Source organism: Apostichopus japonicus, chromosome 14 (assembly GCF_037975245.1).
Source record: "Apostichopus japonicus isolate 1M-3 chromosome 14, ASM3797524v1, whole genome shotgun sequence".
In the NCBI taxonomy this organism is placed as follows: domain Eukaryota; kingdom Metazoa; phylum Echinodermata; class Holothuroidea; order Aspidochirotida; family Stichopodidae; genus Apostichopus; species Apostichopus japonicus.
In genome coordinates this window covers 9,266,432-9,287,848 of record NC_092574.1, presented here as the reverse complement: position 1 = coordinate 9,287,848, position 21,417 = coordinate 9,266,432, and the positions used below count along the sequence as shown (strand labels likewise).

Below are 21,417 nucleotides of genomic sequence, written 5' to 3'. Positions count from 1 at the left end.
TGATTTTTCAGCATCGACGAAAAAATACGATTTTATTCAAGAGTATTCTAGTTGGTTTCCATATTACACATGTGAAAATTCAAGTCAATCCGATGTTGGGAAAGGCCTTAAAAAAATTCCTAAACTCGTTGATTTTTTAAACAAAAATTGGGCTTTTCGCGAAAAGCGATTTGATGATCACGTGATCTACAGTGACATGTGACGTCATTTTGATGATAACAAAGTGAAGTGTACTTCAGCAGTGTGCACTTAGTGCGTAAGTTTAGTTGCAACCTACTCTGTATTGGACTCGACAAACAACTTAAACCACTAGCAAAATGCCAAGAAATTGCGTTGTAGGGGGATGCAACAGAACGAATGTGGACTCTACAATAAGTTTTTTCAATTTTCCAAGCGGAAAAAGTGGAGAGAGATATCGGAAACTCTGGATACGATAGCCCCTCATCGATTTTTTTTAACTTAAACGTAAACGTAACATTGAAAGGGAAGAGAGGAGATTTGATACACTGCTTGAAACAAAGGTGTTATTGTTCCTGCTTTTTCTTGTCGTTTAAGTGAAGCTGACTGCCCCAATGTAAATTACGGAATAATCGGTCATAGAGCCATCTCGGGCCAAATTGAAATTTGCGTGTGGCAAGGTCACTAAAGTAAAAAAAGTTTGAAAGATTGATGCTTTTATGCCGCATTATTTATATATATCCCGATAAATGCAACAGTAGGTGTTGGAATTGGAAGACATGTCAGAAGTGAACAACCTAATGACTATGTGAGGAGAGAATCAACGTGCAAATTTCAATTGGGGCATGGACGTCGCTTAGGCAGTTTTTTTGGGCAGAGATGTGTTCATACCCTCCAAACCACTTTAAATGTAATACGAATAGGAAATATGTGTATGCTCGAGCGAAACAAAACATCGTGTAAGTATTACTATACGGTAGCGCACACTGTCACTTATGTTTGCACAGTGTGAAAGTACCGTTTGCGGACCTACGTGAAGTTGGGCTAGATTACGATTCCTCCTAAGCCCAAACCACGAGGCATGCATGTGAATAAACGCAAAAGGCATTGCATGTAGTGAGAAAATTTTTCGAGCTAGACTAACTACTCGATTGAGTTCAAATGCGGTTGTATTTCAAGCTCAATGAAACCTTTCTGTTGGATTTAATGACGCACGGAACAAGGAACGTTTATGTTTTACAGTAGGCCTAGTGCATACAAGCGAATCTACTTTGTTTAGAACTTTGGATTTTCTTTCGGATGTTATACTAATCTACGTTTAGGCGTGAGACTATCATCACTATTGTTATTGTGCCAGTTTGACTGGTAAGTGAGCACATTCATACATCACTCTGTATAAAACCCGCCAAAAACGTGATCTTGAGATTTACGTTACTTTGGGTCAGCTTGCGAGTTACCTCTTCAGATATTGGGAAATCGTTGCGAAATCGCCGCAAATTTCGTAAAAACAAACTTGTAAACACGTGGTGAAGAAATCAAGAAACACCATGATATTCATTATCTATTTATGACTTGAACATTACGCCGGAAAATAACAGTTATGCTGACACGAAATGCACGCACAGCACCGTACTGAACAGTTCACAACAGAAAAGATCATCACAGTGACGTCATTCACTGACCTGAGGGCTGTTCAAGGTCGTTTCAGTGTTTGCAAATTCCTAAATTACGGAGACGAAAAAACCACGTTATAATTCCCTTTTTTATAACTTTCCGGTGTGCTATTTGGAAAATTAAAAAAATGGATTGCTTGGTAACATATGAACTACATTATATATGAAAATGAGAGATTTTTTTTCTGTCACTATCGTTCCACTTTAAATATAAACAGAGTAAAGCCATTTTAAGTTTATAAGCGAAATGATCTGGGGGAAAAAACACACAGAGAGCGACCCTTCACATAAAGCATATCGCGGAACAGCGAAACCTTTGAAAAAATATAGTTTCAATGATTTTGTTTTTGTATATTAAGTAATCTTGCGATCGTGATATCAGACCAGGTGAGTTTTGAAGCAGAACTTACATTTTTGGAATGTACTGTTGTTTAATTATTTTGTTTTTGTCTGATAATCTTTCAATTGGTAAAATGACAGAAGCTTCTACTTAGTACCACACAGTTCTTTATAGGCTGTACATATACACGTTATCCTAACACCAAAAAGTAATAATAAAGGAACACACCAGTGACAGACTTGTTTGAAGGTGATTAATTCTTGCAAAGTATCGAATATTATGCGATATTACCATTAATCATACCCTTCAAGGCTTTCCCTTTCTTCACAATGCTGTTCATTTATCTTTATTTCGACACAGTTAGGATTTCAACTTAGCTATCAATGTAATGGATTCCATTCAAAAGGCATTTTTAAAGACTTTTACTTTCTTCTGTAGGCTATTTTGTACAAAAATAGAAAAAGAAGGACCCCTTCTTTTCATGATCGAGTCACTCACTTTTGTTGTTGCTAAATACATTTCTAAACCTTCACCAAACTTTAAAGCGTTATGTTTTGATAATGATGTGCTTTACGCTGTATGTGGAAAAAAAATGTGCACTTTTTTTTTGGTATAAACCGTAAATCTTGATGAAAGGATTTTCAAGTGCAGTTTCCGCCACATATTCTGATTCGGCTCCCAACAAATGGTAGAAAACCGTGTAGTACATTACTGGCTTCTAAACATAAACTACTGAAAAAGAATATGAATATGTTGGCAAAAGATCAATCAAAATAACAAAAGCACTACATAGTCATTTCTTAAATCCGTTTATAATGAGAGTTATACTATTGATTGTATTCGAAATTCTATAATGGGACACGTATAAAGCAAGTTGAGAGATCATTGCAATTGAAAAGAAAAAAACGCTCACCGATGCTGTGTTTAGCCACTGAGAGTCTACTATCCGAACATCATCACAAGGCATGAAATATTAGTACAGGTTTGTCTGTAGTACAGAATCAAAAAGGTTCTTAATATTAATCATTCGATGTAGAAGTGATGTCCTGCACAACGTCCACCCAGCCCTATAGAAATTATCGTGCATTACCGTACCCACACCACAACGGAGAACCGAATGGATAAAATCCATGTTATTTTGACAATAGAGAGAAAAAGATTACGAAATATATTAATCAGCATATGTACCTTCAGAAATATGTTACCATGTTTCTTGGACAATACTTATGCTTATTACCACCAAACGTAGTATTTCAGGGGAAACAAAAACAAAACGAGGAAGTTCTCTTGCATTTTTTTTATTTGCTTTTGTAATCGGAGTTTATATTATGTTTACTACACTTCTTGACTTAGTGGTCTAATGACTTTGCCTAAAGATCATAGACTAATTGTTAGCAACCCAACTTGTTCTTTAACTCAAGGTTCCTGGGAAAAATATCTTTAAGATCATGGAGCCAAAGTAATATGATTCGCGCCGGGGTCATGCAACTGACGTTAAATTTCTTGCTCTTTCTCCCATATCCTAGATCAACAACCATGGGTTTGAAGATATTATTTCGGATTTTCCTGGTGATCATGTGCAGCTCTGAATGCATTTATGCATTTAATGAAAGTTTGTCACAAGAAAGTAAAGGTGAGTCGTTCAAAATACCAAACTTAATTTGATGCTCCTTATAGTTTTGTTACTCTTTCTAAGCATGGATACTTTGCAATCATAGCAGATAATAAGGTATGCCATTTGGTTAAACAGTTACGTACTATTTCTTACTAGGCTAGGTAGGCAAAGTATAGTCAAAAGTACTTTATTCACCAATTATCTAATGGATAATGTTCATAAACGAAACAAATAACGTGTTTTCTACCTTTACAGATGCCTGTGGGGCACATGGAGTATGTCACTGTTCCAGGCTGAAATATAGCAAATTCGAAGTAGATTGCTATGGCAACATACACAATATTCCTAGTAACATACCGGCGAACACCTCTGTATTGTAAGTTGTTGCAATCCTATTTAGCCTATTCACACCGTCTGCCTATATAATAGCATTCTGTACATGATCCATTGATGTCAAATGTATAGGATGCAGCTATAGTAGGCTACACGTTCGGTACAAGATACATATTACCTCTCTCTACAGAAACAATCGAATTTGCGAGTTGTGAGATCTCAGGTAATACATATGACAATCATGAATTAGGATCAACGTTTTAAGGGTCTACATCTAATTTCTTGCAAAGAGTGTTATGTTTCTGATACAAGGGAAAGCAATTGTTCAGTCTGTATAGTGCGACTCAAAATAATGTCCTATACCCGGACCTGCTGGACTCGACCATCAGCATGATATATTCATTTATTAATCTGAAGCTCCCTCGAATGCGATGATATCAAAGCCAGATAGCTGTGTTAATCATGCACTTTTATATTATTTATTATAAATATTAACATGATTATTATTATTTGTTTGACTTTCAGGCTTGAAAGAAAAGTTTCTCCTATAAATGATTACTTTTTCATGGTTCATAAAAAGCATGATTTTCTGCAAGTAGCGATTTCTATGGTTATGCTTTGCTTATCAGTGATTCTTTCCCCCCCTTTCTTTTTCCTTATACAGACTGATACAAAACACTCCGTTACGTGACATTCCTGCAAACGCGTTCAGTGGACTGTCAAATCTTCAAAATCTGTATGTTTTTATACATTTGTGATAGATATAATAACATAGCTCGGAATCATTCCTGAGAGCATTTTTGTTTAAAGAAAAAAAGTTCAGTAAGAAAGATGTTTATTTAATAATGACACCTTCCTGTTTCTTTCATAACGTTTACGACTATTTGTTTGCTTTAAGGTAATCATCTGACACGTTTCTCCTCTTCTTGTCCCAAACAAACTATAATGACTCACAGTTATATCATAATGCTTTTCGTCATTTTTCCCTCTCAGGACACTGAGCTACAACAGTATTGATCATCTTCATGATGCCAGCTTTCACGGGATCACAAACACGGCAATTCTGTACGTTTAGTACAATGTATTGCTTAAATTGTATAAAATGTGAACTATATGTAATTTTTTGCTGTTCATTAGCGTGCTACTATAACAATTTGATCGCCACATTCTTTTACTTAAACTAATTACAGATTTGTGTGTTACCAATACTTCCCGTGAAGGTAGAGCACGGTACTAAAGTACCTCAGTAGGGGGGGGGGGGGATTCAGGCTGTGTGCTGAATTATGTTGCATTCATCAATCAACAACTATGTCATAACATACTTCCGTTTTTGTAGCATGTGTTAAGTAGTATTTTGTGTCCAGGTTATAAGTTTGTTGGACGTATCATATGTCAATTGCTTAAGCTTTGTGAAAGGCTACAGATGTACGGGGAAAATCCCTCACCGAGACCGCAGTCTGAAGAAACTAAATCGAGGCAATTTGAAAACATCCCAACCCGCTTAAGTATCCATTGCAAGTCATTTACCAATGTAAAATAGAGTAATAGTTTGGTTTTATTATCTATAATTAACCTTAAACAATATGATTTTTACACTTTTCTTAGAGATACAACTTCTTGACAGAGAGAACTCTCTATGAATAAGTCCAGATAACATGTTAAATAAACTCAGAATTTGCATAATTACATTAACTCCTTACATCGTTTGTCTTTGTAGATCACTGAATTACAATAATTTGAGGATTTTACCAGAGAAGGTTTTCGAAGGACTACCGTTACTCGTCTTATTGTAAGTATCCCAAAAAGCCCCTTGCAGTCAAAAAAGTTTCGAGTTACGTAATAACATTTTCAAATACGGCAAAAATGCATACTTCTATTTGATCATCATTTCGTCACAAATTAACTACAATTGTAGGCGAAGGCTTTCAATATTGATAAAGATATTAACTTTTCGTAATACTTGTTATTAACCACCTCTCCTTTCAACTTGTTGCGTCATCCTTTTATCATGAGTTGATATGCTAACATGCTCTACACTATGCTAAAACGAAACTTCTTAAGAGTGCGTAAGGTAGTGCGTACAAAGGCCATTTCCTCATAGGTGTATTAATACTATAGCTTCCCGAAAGCTTATAACCGATTCCCTCTATAGTTAGAATCATCAATGTGTTATTCGAGTGTTAATGTGTTATTGTATTATAATATTGGTTATGTCTCTCTGTGCTTACAATATCGAATGGGGTAAATATTTGAATCTATGATGGCAAGGTCGAATGGCGTGCTGGATATTAGAAATGTTTATATGTAAAGAGTGGCTCTGTACTATCTAATAGTTTTAATTTCATAACTAGTAAAAGGGGAGTGGGAAGATGATGGGGATTAGGCCAACATTTAAAAAGTGTGAATTGTGCAACAAATTGACTATAGAAATATGTCATCTTTTGCAACTCAGTTCACAACTTTGCTCTGTAAGTTTGGTTATAGAAAATGCACATAATTAGCCAAGTTTATATAAGCCTAAATGTGCTAACTAGCTTCTGTATGAATACAGTATATTTAACTTTATTTCAGAAACGTGGAATCGAGTTATCTGAAGACAATTCCTCGCAACGGTTTTCGTCAGCTTCCAGAACTGATGCAATTGTAAGTAACTTATACATGAAAGAGATAACATAATGTTTTTGTCAATTTAATGACGGAACTCTATGTGTATGATTATTATTTAACATTTAACAATAGTGAAAATTTTGTAAACCTCGAGCATTAACGTTGCCATTCTAGTAAGCATTGTGTCTCGCATTTATATGTTATTCATGTCTTCCGTTTTCTCTCGCAGAGCTTTTGGCAATAATTCCATAGACATGCTTCACCCTGGTACATTTAGGAACCTCTCGAAACTGGAAATATTGCAAGTCAACATTTCTTTCTGTTCAATAAGTACTTTAAAGGCTGGAAAACATGTGTATATGATACTATTGTACTGACCAGTAGTTATAATCGTATTCGAAAACTGTATATAAGAAAGATAACTATAGGCCTACACTATACAAACATAGACACCAAAACGCGAGTTTTATAAGTAACGTGATAATATGTATCATCATAGCTGTCAATTGACAACACTAGTGTGTTTGCTCACACCATGATAAGTGATTTCGGCTGCTATATAATTTAGAAATCAAACATAACCATTAAATATAGCAAGCTTTCCAGTATTTCTGAAAATGACATGCAAAAAAGTTCGAATTATTCCAATATTGGAATGTAGGCAGGAAGAAAGACCAATTCCCTTCGTTCTATTTATTATTAATTTAACAAAACTCCTTGCGGGTACGTAGAAGGCTAATATGGAATTTATAATGTATAACGTTTGTAAAACGGTACTTTGCAGATCCATGGGACTTATTTCTCACAGGGCGAAATTCGCTGTGGATATAATCATTAGTGCCATAACCAGTTTAAACAAAGCAGCGGACAAAATTAAATGTCCCATCGTGTTAATTATTTCTTTTCGCTTAACAGTCGTTGGTTGACATTTGATTTAATGATATTACACATTTATTTTTAGAAATGTTTAAAAATTACATGTGATGAATTATTCCCCTTTTTTCATAGGAAATTGGATTACAACAAGATCAATTTGATTCAAGAAGGAACGTTTGAAGGATTGTTGAAAGTAAATCTACTGTACGTTGTCTTCTCTATTAGCATATTACAATGTTCAGTTTTGCAATTATGGCTAGTACTAATCTTGAAAATTAATCCATCATTAAGTAGTTCTTTCATGTAGACTCTTTTTGTCTAATAACTCCTTTGGTATTTAGCATGACCAGAGCGTTACCCAGAGAAGGGTAATAACCTTTTCGAAAATAGTTTACCAATGTGAAGCAAATTTATGGAAAAGTGAGAAGAAATTTAGAATGTTAGTGAAAAGATAGATCTTAGAAAATTTCATTCTTTTTCGGTCAAATAGTTTAAATAGGTTCTATTGATCTACTGATTGATACGGTTATTACTCGCAAATGTTTTGGTTGCTTACATTTATAATCTGTCTGGAACATTATGATCAAATAAATATTTGTATGGATAAGACACATTTCAAACTAATGGAGACGTATTATATATATTATCAGTGCTGAATTCTTTCATGAACCTTTGATAGGTGTCTACGCAGAAAGTTCAAGTTAAGATCAATTCTAAATAATAGAAGCAACTGAAGAGGGTTTGCATTCAGATAATTTGGATGTTATTATAACATAGTAAATAAGTATCAGACTTGTTAAATAGAATTGAATTAATTTCTCTTCAGCAACGTTTAATTTATAATTAACAGAAATAGTAATACTGAAGTTATTCCTTGTTATTTGTTTACCCCAGCTTGATCATATTATATAAACGCACCGCACTATTTCGGTTACATAAATTGTAACTAAAACTCATTCCTTTTCAGTTACTTGAGCAACAATGAATTAAAAACCTTGTCAAAGAATGTCTTCAAAGAACTTGTGCTACTTGAATACTTGTAAGTATCAGAACAGAAACGTAAGACATATTCAAATACTAAGCTGTGATAAGTAAAGTTTAAACAACATCTAAATTACTTGTCCCTGTTTTTTTCATTTAATATTATTTGTCATAAACGTTACAGTACCATCCGTAGTTGTAGATAATATAGAACCCATTCAAATTCGTACACTTAACTTTTATGCATGAAAATGTTGACCTGTTTATTTTAAAGGTACCACAGTGACACAAACATTGACTGTCGCAACTTTGGCTTCACATCAGTTTAATTGTTATGTAAACAATCACGGTTCCCGTCTTCTTTAATGGGCCCCTAAGATTATATTTAAATTATGACCAAAAGATTTAATATTTATAAGAACTTATGCCCTCTCACAGAGAACTGAGTTACAACATGCTGACAGATATTCAGGTTGGCTGTTTTGAAGGACTTCAGTCGTTGCGTGTTCTGTAAGTACTTCAAATTGATAACTAAACCTGTTTTATATATAATTCAAATGACCGACTAAAATCTTAAAATGTTGGCCCTATTACAGAATTGAGAGGATAACATGTACCTTTATCATGCAACATCATTTAACATGACATATTAGGCCAACGAAATTGAAGTATTTAATGTTAAGTAACTGATACAAGTTGTGGTAGAATTAGATTTTCTCTGTCACTTACTATGTAAAATTTCCTTCAGACTTATAAATGTAAGCGTATAAGGAAGTATTTCAATGTTATGAAATGAAAATATGAACAACGACGGTAATATATTTCTTAAAGTTTATAACATGTTTAGCAGTTTTTCAAAGAGAATTTAAAGTTTTCATTAAAGCATTTACTAAGAGTATTCTTAACATTCAAATGTACCACTATATTGTTGCTAGCAAACACAATGTATTTCTTGTCATCCGATTCGCATAGATCTTAGATTTAGAGAACGGCTGTATTTTATTCTAATTTACTCAGATTTTTGAACAGAAATAAATTACGCAGTTTGTCAGCAAGATTGTTTGAAGGACTCTCCTCGCTTGAGAAGTTGTAAGTAGCTCTGTCAATCACAGATATTGTTAGTATTAGGTAAACTATAAATTATACTTATCAGCTAATGGAAGTCTGTCTGCTCGTATGCTACTTTCTACATCATGTGTTCTTATTCAAATATACATGAAAAGGTGTTTGCTACAATTAATTACTACTGTCAATATGGAACGATAAGAAATACTTTGAACATATCAATATTCATGACGGAAGGACGTCCGTGTCATAGCCATATATATATATATATATATATATATATATATATATGTATATATATATATATATATATATATATATATATATGTATATATATTTATATATATATGTATATATATATATATATATATATAGGAATAACGACCTTTCTTACCGGTTTCGAACCTCTGGACATACAATCAGCGTCCATAGCGTGGTGTTCGTTTGTTTCCTGCAGAAATCTTAAGGACAACCAGATAACTATACTACAGGAGGGAAACTTTGTAGGACTCTCAAGCCTGTACCAACTGTAGGTTTCCTTTTACTTTTAAGTTACTCATAGAAACGTACGTTTTAGTATATTTCAGCTTTCTTAATGCTGGATCTTAGTTCTTAGTGGACTCTTAGTTAGTTGACCAATGACTACAACACTTTAAGCTTAACTTTAGATCACGGTCCTCATAATAAAGACTGGAGGAGGAGTATAAATCTGTCCACACACACATATATATATATATATATATATATATATATATATATATATATATATATATATATATATATATATATATATATATATAGGGATAACGACCTTTCTTACCGGTTTCGAACCTCTGGACATACAATCAGCGTCCATAGCGTGGTGGTTAGGTTGTCCGCGTACAGAGCGGAAGGCCCGGGTTCAAATCGCGGTGGAGGCTGGAAGGTTTTTTCACTGTTCTTGATTTTCCAACTCATTACGATTTTCATTTATATATATAGATTTATATATATATATATATATTTATATATATATATATATATATATATATATATATATATATATATATATATATATATATATATATATATAGTTGACTCTTAGTTAGTTGACCAATGACTACAACACTGTAAGCTTAACTTTAGATCACGGTCCTCATAATAAAAACTGGAGGAGGAGTATAAATCTGTCCACATATATATATATATATATATATATATATATATATATAAACCTTATCTCATTACGTCAACATGATGTTCGTTTGTTTCCTGCAGAAATCTTAAGGACAACCAGATAACTATACTACAGGAGGGAAACTTTGTAGGACTCTCAAGCCTGCACCAACTGTAGGTTTCCTTTTACTTTTAAGTTACTCATAGAAACGTACGTTTTAGTATATTTCAGCTTTCTTAATGCTGGATCTTAGTTCTTAGTGGACTCTTAGTTAGTTGACCAATGACTACAACACTTTAAGCTTAACTTTAGATCACGGTCCTCATAATAAAGACTGGAGGAGGAGTATAAATCTGTCCACACACGTTTTCCAACTAGGGATGTACTTCACGACAGTGCTATGTCATGGAGCTATTCCGTAATAACTGCATGACTTAATGATCCAGCTGGATCTTTTGTATTAGCAGAAAGGTTGCCAAGCAATCAAGTGATCAATAGTTTGTGTCTTATTCCTCATAATCCATTCCACATTTTTAATTTAGTTCTCACAGTTTTGACAAAAAAATCGAGGTGCGTTGACATGTCAAATCCACATTTTAATATTGTGATCCATAAAGTCAAATTTCGAAACAAAAGTAGTAGAACCTTTCTTAGACTTTAAGAAAATGGTCAAAATGAGGAATAAAAAATGAGTATCAAAATTTTGAGTGACAATTGTTGATATATAGCTGAAATTTCTAGAAGAAATTTTGGTGCTTAGCTTAGTCGAGAATTTAACATTGGACATAAATAGTCGTCGATTGGTGCAATGATTAGTATGAGCCAACGTTATATCTACGAAGCTAACACATTTTAGAGACGATCGCCTTCCGAACTCCAGTGTTTTGATCCCTGACATTTCGATAATTCATTTTACATACTTCTTACTCATTTCCATGTTGTCTTTCCTCAGGAACTTGAGCTGCAACAGCATTAGTACGATTGGGAACGGGAGTTTTCATGGACTCCAGAACTTACACTTAATGTAATACATATACTTGACATCTCTTCACTTAGCCATAATTAGAGCATACTGACATCAACTTGTTTTGTGGAAGTACTACCTTAATTTCCATAGTGAAATACGAGATACCGATATGGCAATTGAGACAAAATATTGCATGACTCTTCTTTGAATATTTAACAAAGAATCGGTGTCTACGATATCTTCATTGTCTTGTGTGGGTAGTATTGAAGATATGTTATTTGACTAAAACGTCCCTAATGTTAACTGAGCACAATTAGAATGATGATATATATATATTTAATAAACTATATTACCTTTTTGTGCCTTAACATTAATACTGCTAAAATAGGGAGAAGTAAGGTTGAATTCATGTAATCATGAATGCTGATGACACCAAATTGTATATCTACATTGACTCATCTCTGCAACCTTCTAAATATTGTAATGAAGCTGCTAAAAGAGGTATAGGGTTTAAGGTGTGATCAAGAGGAACTTCAGTTTTCGGAGAGAGGACATAGTAGTTAGGCTGTATAAGCAGTTGGTTATGCCTCATCTGGAGTATGCCCTGCAGGCTTGGAACCCATATTTTGCTTAGGATAAAGAAGTACTTAATTGAAAAAAGTCTAGAGGAGGGCTACTAGGATGATTAGTTCCTTAAAGGGTGTTCCTAATTATAGGCGGTTACAAATGTTGAATCTCACCAGACTGGAGCTTAGTGTGAATGGGTTAAGAATGCTTTGGACAAGCACTTTAAGCATTGTAATCAGGTCTGAGAGTTTGTGTCTTCAGTATTGTTTCTCTCCTATAGGGTCCTTCATGGGGACTTTAGTGTCCCTCCTGATCCCTTTTTTTCTACTTAAGGAAACCAATTGATCTTTCTACTTTCTATGCAATCCAATTTATAGTTTGAAATTCTATTTTTTTCCATATCAATCTGCAGTGATCTGTCAGCAAACAACATATCCCAAATTATTCCTGGAACTTTCAACCATACAGACGTGTTCTACTTGGAGACTCTATTCCTACAGAGAAATAAACTTACCATCATCCATAGAGACGCTTTCATTGGATTGGATATGCTTATGTTTTTGTATGTAGTTTGTTAAATTATGTATGCAGAATTTGAAATCAATTTTTTTAATTGCAGCAGTAATAAATACCTTCATAAAACATGCGGAAGAAATTTCACATAAATTTCAAGTGCACAGAAAATGCAGAAAATAACATGATAATTGATAATAATAAAATAATTGTTTTGCTCATGTTATTAATCACACGCTAACGTAAAACGATCGCCAATACCATTTATTATCTCTTTCCAGATGTTTATACAGTAACCAAATCCACCAAATTGAAGATGACGTTTTCTTTCTGAGGAATCTACGGTACATGTAAGTGACCTGTAAAGAGGCTTACACCTGCACAACCAGGACTCTATGCAGCTTCAAATCGCTGCCCATTATTCGCCATGGACATTTTTTACTATTAAAATATAATATGTACATATAATGTTTATGTACACATTTAACAGAGCAAACTGAGGCTAGACCATGTTAGCATTACTGAAACCACGAATATTGACGTATATCCATGACCAAATAAGGAATCTAAATTGATCACTCGACAATCATCAATTTTCTGGTCGTTTCAAAGGATTTGGTATTTTTGTTTTGCATTTCATTACGTTCCTAATAGAATTAAAGAAAAATAGTAGCCTGCATGGATAGTTTTCTTCTCGGCTTGCTTTGTAAGAAAGACCACTTTTATTCTATCATGATTGTCAACCGCTTCAATACAAAAATGTATTAACCACTTAATGTTCCATTCTATTTCAGTTACCTGTTTCAAAATAACTTAACCGACATAACTGGGAATCCATTCCGAAGCAAAGTCATGGAGCAACTGTAAGAAATTTCTCTCTAAACCATAAAAGTTTCATGTAACGGTGTAATAATGGTTATGAATCTCTACGATTTTTCTGATATTATTAGGGAGTTGTTAGGGAAGTTGATCATCTTTCTAATAGAAATGAAGCGGTTCAAGTGTGATATCCAACCATTCATTCGTATCATTGATGATGAGTATTTAAGATAGTTTATATCATTAAATCAATGCTCTTAACATTGATCCGCAGGCATCTTTATGGCAATGAAATACGTACTTTTGGCCCAGAGTCTCTCACGACGATACCAGCCAAAGCAAACATGTAAGTATAGGCCTAACCACAGATTGAGAAAATTCCTTCAAAATCAAAGTAATATTGACAGTTTTCAGTCAACTATAATACAGGTATTTATTTGGTAAGACATTCTATGGCTAAAAAAGAAAATGTTTATGAAATTTCCACAATAAATTCAAAAGGTTATTCCTTTCAACAGATTTTGTGTGATAGCACAGCACATTACTGCGTCGAAAGCGGTCAAATGTTATAATGTTATCAATAAAATTTCGAAGTCATCCTCACGGCCTCTACTGTGGGTCATATTCTTACAGGGCCGCTGCTCTCTGCTCTTACACAATCATACAGAGCTTAACATACAACTATCGGTTGGGTGTCCTCTTTGCCTTTTACCGGAGCCCACTTTGGTATTCTCCCATAAGATGGTGGATTAAAGTATTTAGGAACTTTGCAGGTTATCAATTCCCATTTGTTTCTTCTGTAGCTAGTAAGAAATATTGGCATTTTTATGGTCATTAACGATAAATATGAATACATTATCGCTTGACGTAAACAACGGCGCATGTCATCTTAATTGTATCAATGAAGATGACGTTAAGACAGGTTTTATCATATTCCTCTTACCATACAGAGTTGAAACTTAATGCAGTTTGAGTATGGTATAAATGATTGTCATAGTTTGTATTTATAATCCTTTCCTCAACAGATACATCAGTTGTGATTCCTTGTTTTCTCTACCGATAAACACAAACCATGATAGAATGTAAGTACTAAGCCATTCATTTGACCTAGAACTGGGATATGGGCTCCATATTAACCGGACGGGGGGTGTGTATCACAAGTCTGATCCAGAGGAATCCAGACAAAAAAAGGAGAAATTTATAAAAATTGCTCTGATGAGAGAATATGTCAAAGAATGCATCAACAATCCATTCAGGTTCTGTAATTCCTTATTAAGCTTCTTAGATTTATACAACATAACAAATAATTACAAATAGAATACAAATAAAAGCACAAGATGAGTAGCTCTTATTAGCGTTTTCAGGTCAAATACAAATATCAGTTTAAGTTATTCCTTTAAATGAGTTTTAGAAAACATAATGATTTCACTGATGTTAGCGCTAACCGAAGTTTCTTAATCAGAGAAGGTTATTCATATTTTATGTATTTTAAATTCTATATAATACCAAATGCCACAATGGTCTTATTAAAAGAAAAAATGTCTATCTAACATTATTGTCAATATTTACATTTTTCTTTTCTTCTACTTCATCCCATTCTCCACAATTACATTTTAAATTACTATGAAAGCCTGTCTTTACCCGCATAAAATGGCTGTGAACATTTTAACATTTTCATAATGCGTATGGAAAATGAAAACATATGCCTCATAATTTGATGATTTTGAGTAGGCTACTGATTATTGCTCTTCACTATATCTGTCAACAGTCAATGTGTGAATCCTTTGTCATTACCATCTATAAATCAGAGCAATGTCATTGTCAATACTCTTAAAATCGATGGTTTCAACTGCACCAGGTCCCAGATCATTGATCGTTATACTTGCAAACCATGTGAGCCAGGTACCTATGGAGATACACTACTAGGTGGTTGTCACTCCTGTCCTGTGGGTAAGGAAACAGTGGTATACACATAATTTCATTTAACATCACCACATTACAAAACTATAGAAACCAATTAAAGCACTTCCAATCTCAGTTAAAGAACGTTGCAATTCTCTGTCAGTAATAGTAAATGCTTATGGGTATGTGGCAGAAACAAAATGTTTTCTTGTATGTGCGTTATTCAAATTGGTAATAAAACTAGTTATTCAATGTAGCTGGGTGATGCTGTTCATGACTGTGAAGGCAGATGTAATGTGGTTCAATTCTTACCCTTACATATCTCATGTGATTTTGAGAAACTGTGAGATGAATTAAAAACTAAGTAATAAAAAGATGTATTATTTCTTTCTTCTCTTTCCCTAAATTCAGGTGGATTTTTTCAGGATGAAATAGCCCAAACAAAGCCATCCCAGCCAAATTGGAAAATAGCATGCAAATTATGCAACGAAGGGACTTATGTCAAAGCAGGACACGGTATTTCAGCAAAAGATTGTGAAGTTTGTCCAGAGGGAACGAATCAGTCTATTGCTGCTGGCTATCGTGCCTGTTACTGTAAAAAAAATTACGCGCGCAATAGTCGATACGGACCTTGCTATATTTGTCTCGAAGAAGGACTAGACTGCAAGCAGGAATTCCAAACTCTTCTTCCAGGGTACATGTGGGACTGGAAGATCCCTAACGCAAACCTTACTGACTACAAAAAGTTTGTAGAAAATTTGCAGGTGGAAAATGACTCTGTGGCCACACACACAAATTACACAGGGGAAATGCCTCGCATATTTGAATGTCCTCGCACTGAAAGTTGTCCCAACAACAATGATAGTATCACTGGGAACTGCGCCAAGGGTTACACAGGATGGTTGTGTACCAACTGTGAACCTAATTTCTATTCTGTCCTGACCTCGTGTGTCCCTTGTCCAAGCAAAGCCATTCTTGCCATAGAAAGTTTCGTTTTCTTCTTTGTATGTGTCTTAATCTGTTTCTTGTTATCGTGGCAAATTAAGCGCAAAACCGAAAAAGAAATGGATACGAGATCATTCATTGATGTTCTGATTGCTAGAGTAAAAATATTGCTAGGATTCTATCAGGTTATTGGAGAGATATTTATATCTTTACATGACGTCAATTGGACCGGGCCATTAGTTATCATGGGGAAATTGATCTCAGCCTTTGAAATTAACATCGTGCGGCAGTTTGTTCGACCGAGATGCATTAATGATAAACTTGACCTCAACCCCAAAATACAATTCATAATCGGGGCGACGTCACCGGTAGTCATATTTCTGATCCCCTTCTTATATTATCAAGCTAAGAAGCTTTATGTCTATATAAGATTCACGCTCGCTTTCCGTTTATCTTTTCGATCCCACTTTGAAAACCTGAAAGCTTGTTTTTTTGCATGTGTAATCGTTTTATGGTTCGTGATTTATCCACCAGTGTGTTCCGTCATCTTTAGCCTTTACCCTTTATCTTGTAAAACATTCCCTTTAAACCATGATAAGACATACAACATCACACGTCTCCGGTCTGATTTTGACGTCGACTGTACAGGGCTACGGGCATACCATATTTCTGCGTTTATTCTTACCGCTGCTTATGTTATTGCATTTCCAGCGGGGCTTCTGTTGGTGCTCTGTAAATATCATTTGCGTTCTAGTACTGACGAATCATGTGGTACAGATGATCCTTCCTTTGGCAACGATGACAGCACAACTGCTTCCTTAAACATCAACAGTGCTAATCACCTCCCGACGACGACGACGACTCCTCCTCCTCCATGGCTTAACTTTCTCTCAGAAAACTACAAAACTAAATTCTGGTATTGGGAAATCGTGGAATTGAGTCGTAAAGTTACACAGACACTTCTTATTACTCTGTTTGGTTGGGAGGACAGACTGACGGTCATCATAACAACTTGCATATCAGTTTTATTCCTCCTGTTGCACGCAAGGTACAGACCAATGAAGAGTTCATACGAGCAGGGTCTACAGGTAGGTGGACTTTTTTAAGCTACACATAAAATAGAGGTAATGCGTCTTGGTATCATAACAAACAAAATCGGATTTACTATTTATCATTACTATTTATCATTTCAGATGTTTTCCCTGACGGTTATTTTCATCAACGTCATTGTTGCCCCAAACGGGTTCCCAGAAGAACACGACGACTCCATTTCAGTGATCCTTGTGATACTTAACGTCATTGTTTTGGTGATCATTGCTGGTAGGAGGCAAAATTTGTATATTTTTTTGTATATTTTTGTATATTTTACAAGTAGTGGGTTCATAGACTAACTTTTACGAATGGTACATTGCACATGACAAATGATGGGATGGAACTTGATGGAAATAGTAGCAACTGTTAGTGCTCAATAAGGCAGCAAATATATATTATTTTCTTTGTCATGATCACTATGTTTTTCAAAGAAAGTTAATCAAGACGAAAATGGTAGTTTAGCTGTTTGTGGCGTCACGAGTGTTGCTACTGCTCACTGGTTCTACGCATTAGGAATCTCATCTTGACTACTAAATGCAACAAAATGCAAATCGGTACTTCCGTAATTTCGAGACTTTTATTGCCGTCATAAAGACAACATTCTAGCAACCACGAAGGGATGTGCTCCTTTATATACCGACAAACTTTCGCACTGTCAAGAAATCAATATTTGTATATATGACTGAATTATTAGCTTGTCGTACTTTTTGGTGATATTTATGTGTTGGTGTGTTGAAATTCTATTTTAATGTACACTTGTTCATGAATAAAATTGGATTGCTTAATACATGGTGTCAGCTGTACAACTGCCAACAATGCATTTGATAGTTTTGCAAGTGTAGACCAATTTTAACATTGTGATACATGTTTCCAACATACAAGATATATACCCCATATAAAAACATAACCCTATGTTGTACATCAGGCCAGAATCATAAAACTGGAAGAAATCAAACTCATTGTCACGAACCTTTGTTTACACGTCGTTCATTGAGTAGTTTTAAAACGATACGGATGCCCACACGACCATCGCCTAAAGACAATATTATGTTTATTGGTAACTAACGACAGGTGAACGGTTTGTTAACTTTCTCCAAGGACGTGGTATCATGTTCTGGTACAAATAATAATGTTTTTGAATATTTATGAAACAGTGAATGGCACAATTATGATTCTGATATTTAAGTTCAGAGCTTATCTTGGAGTATATTGGAAGTCATACTCGTGCAGTTTTCAGAGCATTCACATACTGAATTCACCGTACTGATAATATCAGTACTAGATATCCTTAAATTAATAAGGAGATTTGCTGATGTGTTAACGTCTTAGATTGATGACAAAGATATCATTAATTGCATTTTCTATATATATTTTTCTTTCACAGGAGAGTTGCTTGTGACAATCGTTGTACATATCAAGCATTTCGGAATAATTTCCTTCGTCGTTGTGTCAATCAGAAGACTGCGAGCCTCAGCTATGAGTAAGAGTGACTGACAGCACAGGTCTTACTGCACCATTGAAGAAACCTCTCGTGGAGCTGTTAAAAGCAGATATGATTTAGCAATCATCCTTCGTTTATGGACTGTGCCTTAATCACTTCGGAAACTGTTGAATAATATATGGTTTGCACAAATAGTTCTGTAGTACATGTTGCACCTAATACTATTTGATCACACACAGAACATAATGTTAGTTAATTAGTTGTACGTTAGTTGACGTGAATGATGGCATTTTAATATTAAATGTAGAAAACAGATTGAAACTGCCTGAGAAAGGTACTTTGTCCAAATCTGTCCGTGGAAGCTTCCCTGAAGTGAAGTGTGCATTTTTACTTTTCATGTTGTAAAATTGACCGTAATCTGAATATAGAATATTGTATAATATTCATTGTAAATTGTTTGAAATTAACTGACATGTTATACTGCACTATCGCACGTGTATATATTCTTATGGTAGATAATAGCGGATGTCAATTTGACAGGCTTTTGAATTTGTTATTCACATTGATATGGAAAGCAAACAGTTGATATACTTTGCATGCGCTTTAACAGAGATATTTCGTTTTGGAATATTTGTCAGTCAAACTCTCGTTTGGATGGCATAAAGATATTCATAAAGATATCATGTGTTTGCAAAAACTCAAATTTTGATTACTGTTAATTTGATACATTAATTTTTCAAGTAGATAGTTTCATTCAAAGTTAAAACGATAACAAGATGGTATTGTACAACACGTCTTTTTTCGTCTCGATCAAGGCATGAGAAATTGAATGCCAGTTGGTTTGTCTAAGTTTTACTCGTATTGAGTGGACTAAACTGAAATCCAGTGAAACTGTATCTTCTGTGGGGCAGGGTGGACGATTTGATGTGTATCACCATGTCGCTAATCTACAGCGAAATGCATTCTTTATTTCCACGAAAGATACCCAACCGTTATATCACGTGTCTGAACCTCAATGATATACATTTTCATGTTATCAATAGGTATAGCTTACATTTATAACAATAACATTCAACACGCTGTTACATTGTTTGTTATAAACAATTAGTTCAATTTGATTAACATGAAACAGTTTCAACTTAAAGTAAAAGTATGGTAAAAGTATAAGCAAGCTGAGATATTGTTATATACCAACGTTAGACAATATAAACTATCAGAACTTATATCCCTCTGTTTGATCTTGTCTTCAAATAACACACAGCAGTCTTTATACCAACGCTTTTCATTAATAAAAATTTAAGCCGAATCGAAAACATATTTTGTATGGAACGCAAAATGGGCAATGACATATAGTTGTTGCATAGGAACCCAAAAATATCGGCATCGCATCAATATCAACTGCATGAACAGCAATCGTAGCATCAAAATAAAATAAATGATTTAGGGCAGATGTTGGTGATTATCGTTCATGTAAAGCATATCCGATTGATGGGTTGCTTGTTCGCGCTTTCCATATATCTGCCAGCATCAAGGAGTGCCGAAGAGTGACTACAATATCTTGCACCTGTGTGTTCCACCTAGATTAATGTTGAACTGTTCTCAAAGACAGTTTACGCATAGATAGTTACATACATTTCCTAACAACGCAACCAAGACTATTTTGATACGTAATGATGTTGACTTTAGTGATGCGGCACGTACAAAACAACATCTTTACAGAAAGAATCATATTAAATTGAAGCACTTACGTAAAGAAGTTGAATATATTTGTTGGAACACGACATTACTGAACGAAGAGACAATGAGTGCTCTTCCCAATGCATTTAGGTATCAAAACCAAATGGAAGCTTTATATTCTTGTACCGATTATCAGAAAGTAAATAACGTTACTAGAATTGACTGGTATGGTTGAGCTATTGTATTAATAAAATCGGCAACGAGAAATATTTATCTATATTTGTTGAAAGATAATCAGAAAAACAACACCTCACAGTGCAAGGAAAGCCTCCTCATTCGTTACTCCTAGCGTTTTATACTAATATAAGGTGATGCCTTTTGGGACGCAAAATGCCCCTGTGCAAATCCAACGTTTGTTAATATGCAATATTACACTTGACCCGCAAAATTGGGATGTATTCGTGTATGTAGCTCATGGGATGAGTATTTTCAGCAAATCCGTGCACTTTTTGTGAAGTTAACAGAAGTTAAACTATCAGTAACTTGATGGTGTTGATCATCCATGCAGTGTGCAGCTACTTTTCGAAGACGTTTCATTCAATCCAAAATATTGACTCTACTGTTGGGACAGAACTTTTGACATTGGTGTTGGGACTTTAACTTTTCGATGTTTATTTAGGTTTTCAACAAAAAAACAATCATTGAGCACAGATCAAAATCATATAACTTTTTGTTGCAGAAAATTAAAGATAAGGACCTATGGTCGGTTCGTTAAAATTTGTTATGTATCTTACAGAGCAAAGGGGGGAAAAGTTATTCTCGACATCCTGTAACGGTTTTGATAGTTATTAAAACTTTAATAATCAGTTTCTCTATGCTTAGTAACTTAA

At 34.5% G+C, this 21,417-nt stretch overlaps 1 protein-coding gene across 2 annotated transcripts; it reads left to right on the top strand.

The window, feature by feature from the left end:
• The first annotated feature begins 1,841 nt into the window (after window positions 1–1,841).
• LOC139979907 (uncharacterized) lies at window positions 1,842–20,075 on the top strand. 2 transcript variants are annotated; one of them, XM_071991120.1, is made up of 23 exons: window positions 1,842–3,604; window positions 3,842–3,962; window positions 4,584–4,655; window positions 4,913–4,984; window positions 5,637–5,708; window positions 6,491–6,562; window positions 6,756–6,827; window positions 7,535–7,606; window positions 8,370–8,441; window positions 8,822–8,893; window positions 9,401–9,472; window positions 9,906–9,977; window positions 10,706–10,777; window positions 11,557–11,628; window positions 12,551–12,700; window positions 12,933–13,001; window positions 13,446–13,514; window positions 13,745–13,816; window positions 14,496–14,552; window positions 15,239–15,420; window positions 15,784–17,405; window positions 17,511–17,637; window positions 18,794–20,075. In XM_071991120.1, the coding sequence occupies exons 1-23, from the start codon at window positions 3,436–3,438 to the stop codon at window positions 18,901–18,903; spliced, it is 3,612 nt and encodes a 1,203-aa protein (XP_071847221.1). In that variant the 5' UTR covers window positions 1,842–3,435; the 3' UTR covers window positions 18,904–20,075. The 2 variants fall into 2 exon arrangements, with proteins under 2 accessions (XP_071847221.1, XP_071847223.1); XM_071991122.1 differs by lacking the exon at window positions 10,706–10,777.
• Window positions 20,076–21,417: the final 1,342 nt, after the last annotated feature.

Bases quoted from the DNA above. Each gene is read 5' to 3' on its own strand.
- LOC139979907 (XM_071991120.1), top strand. From the start codon at position 3,436: ATGATTCGCGCCGGGGTCATGCAACTGACGTTAAATTTCTTGCTCTTT. The intron at 4,656-4,912 runs GTATGTTTTTAT...TTTCCCTCTCAG, and splicing joins CTGTCAAATCTTCAAAATCT to GACACTGAGCTACAACAGTA. The intron at 11,629-12,550 runs GTAATACATATA...ATCAATCTGCAG, and splicing joins CTCCAGAACTTACACTTAAT to TGATCTGTCAGCAAACAACA.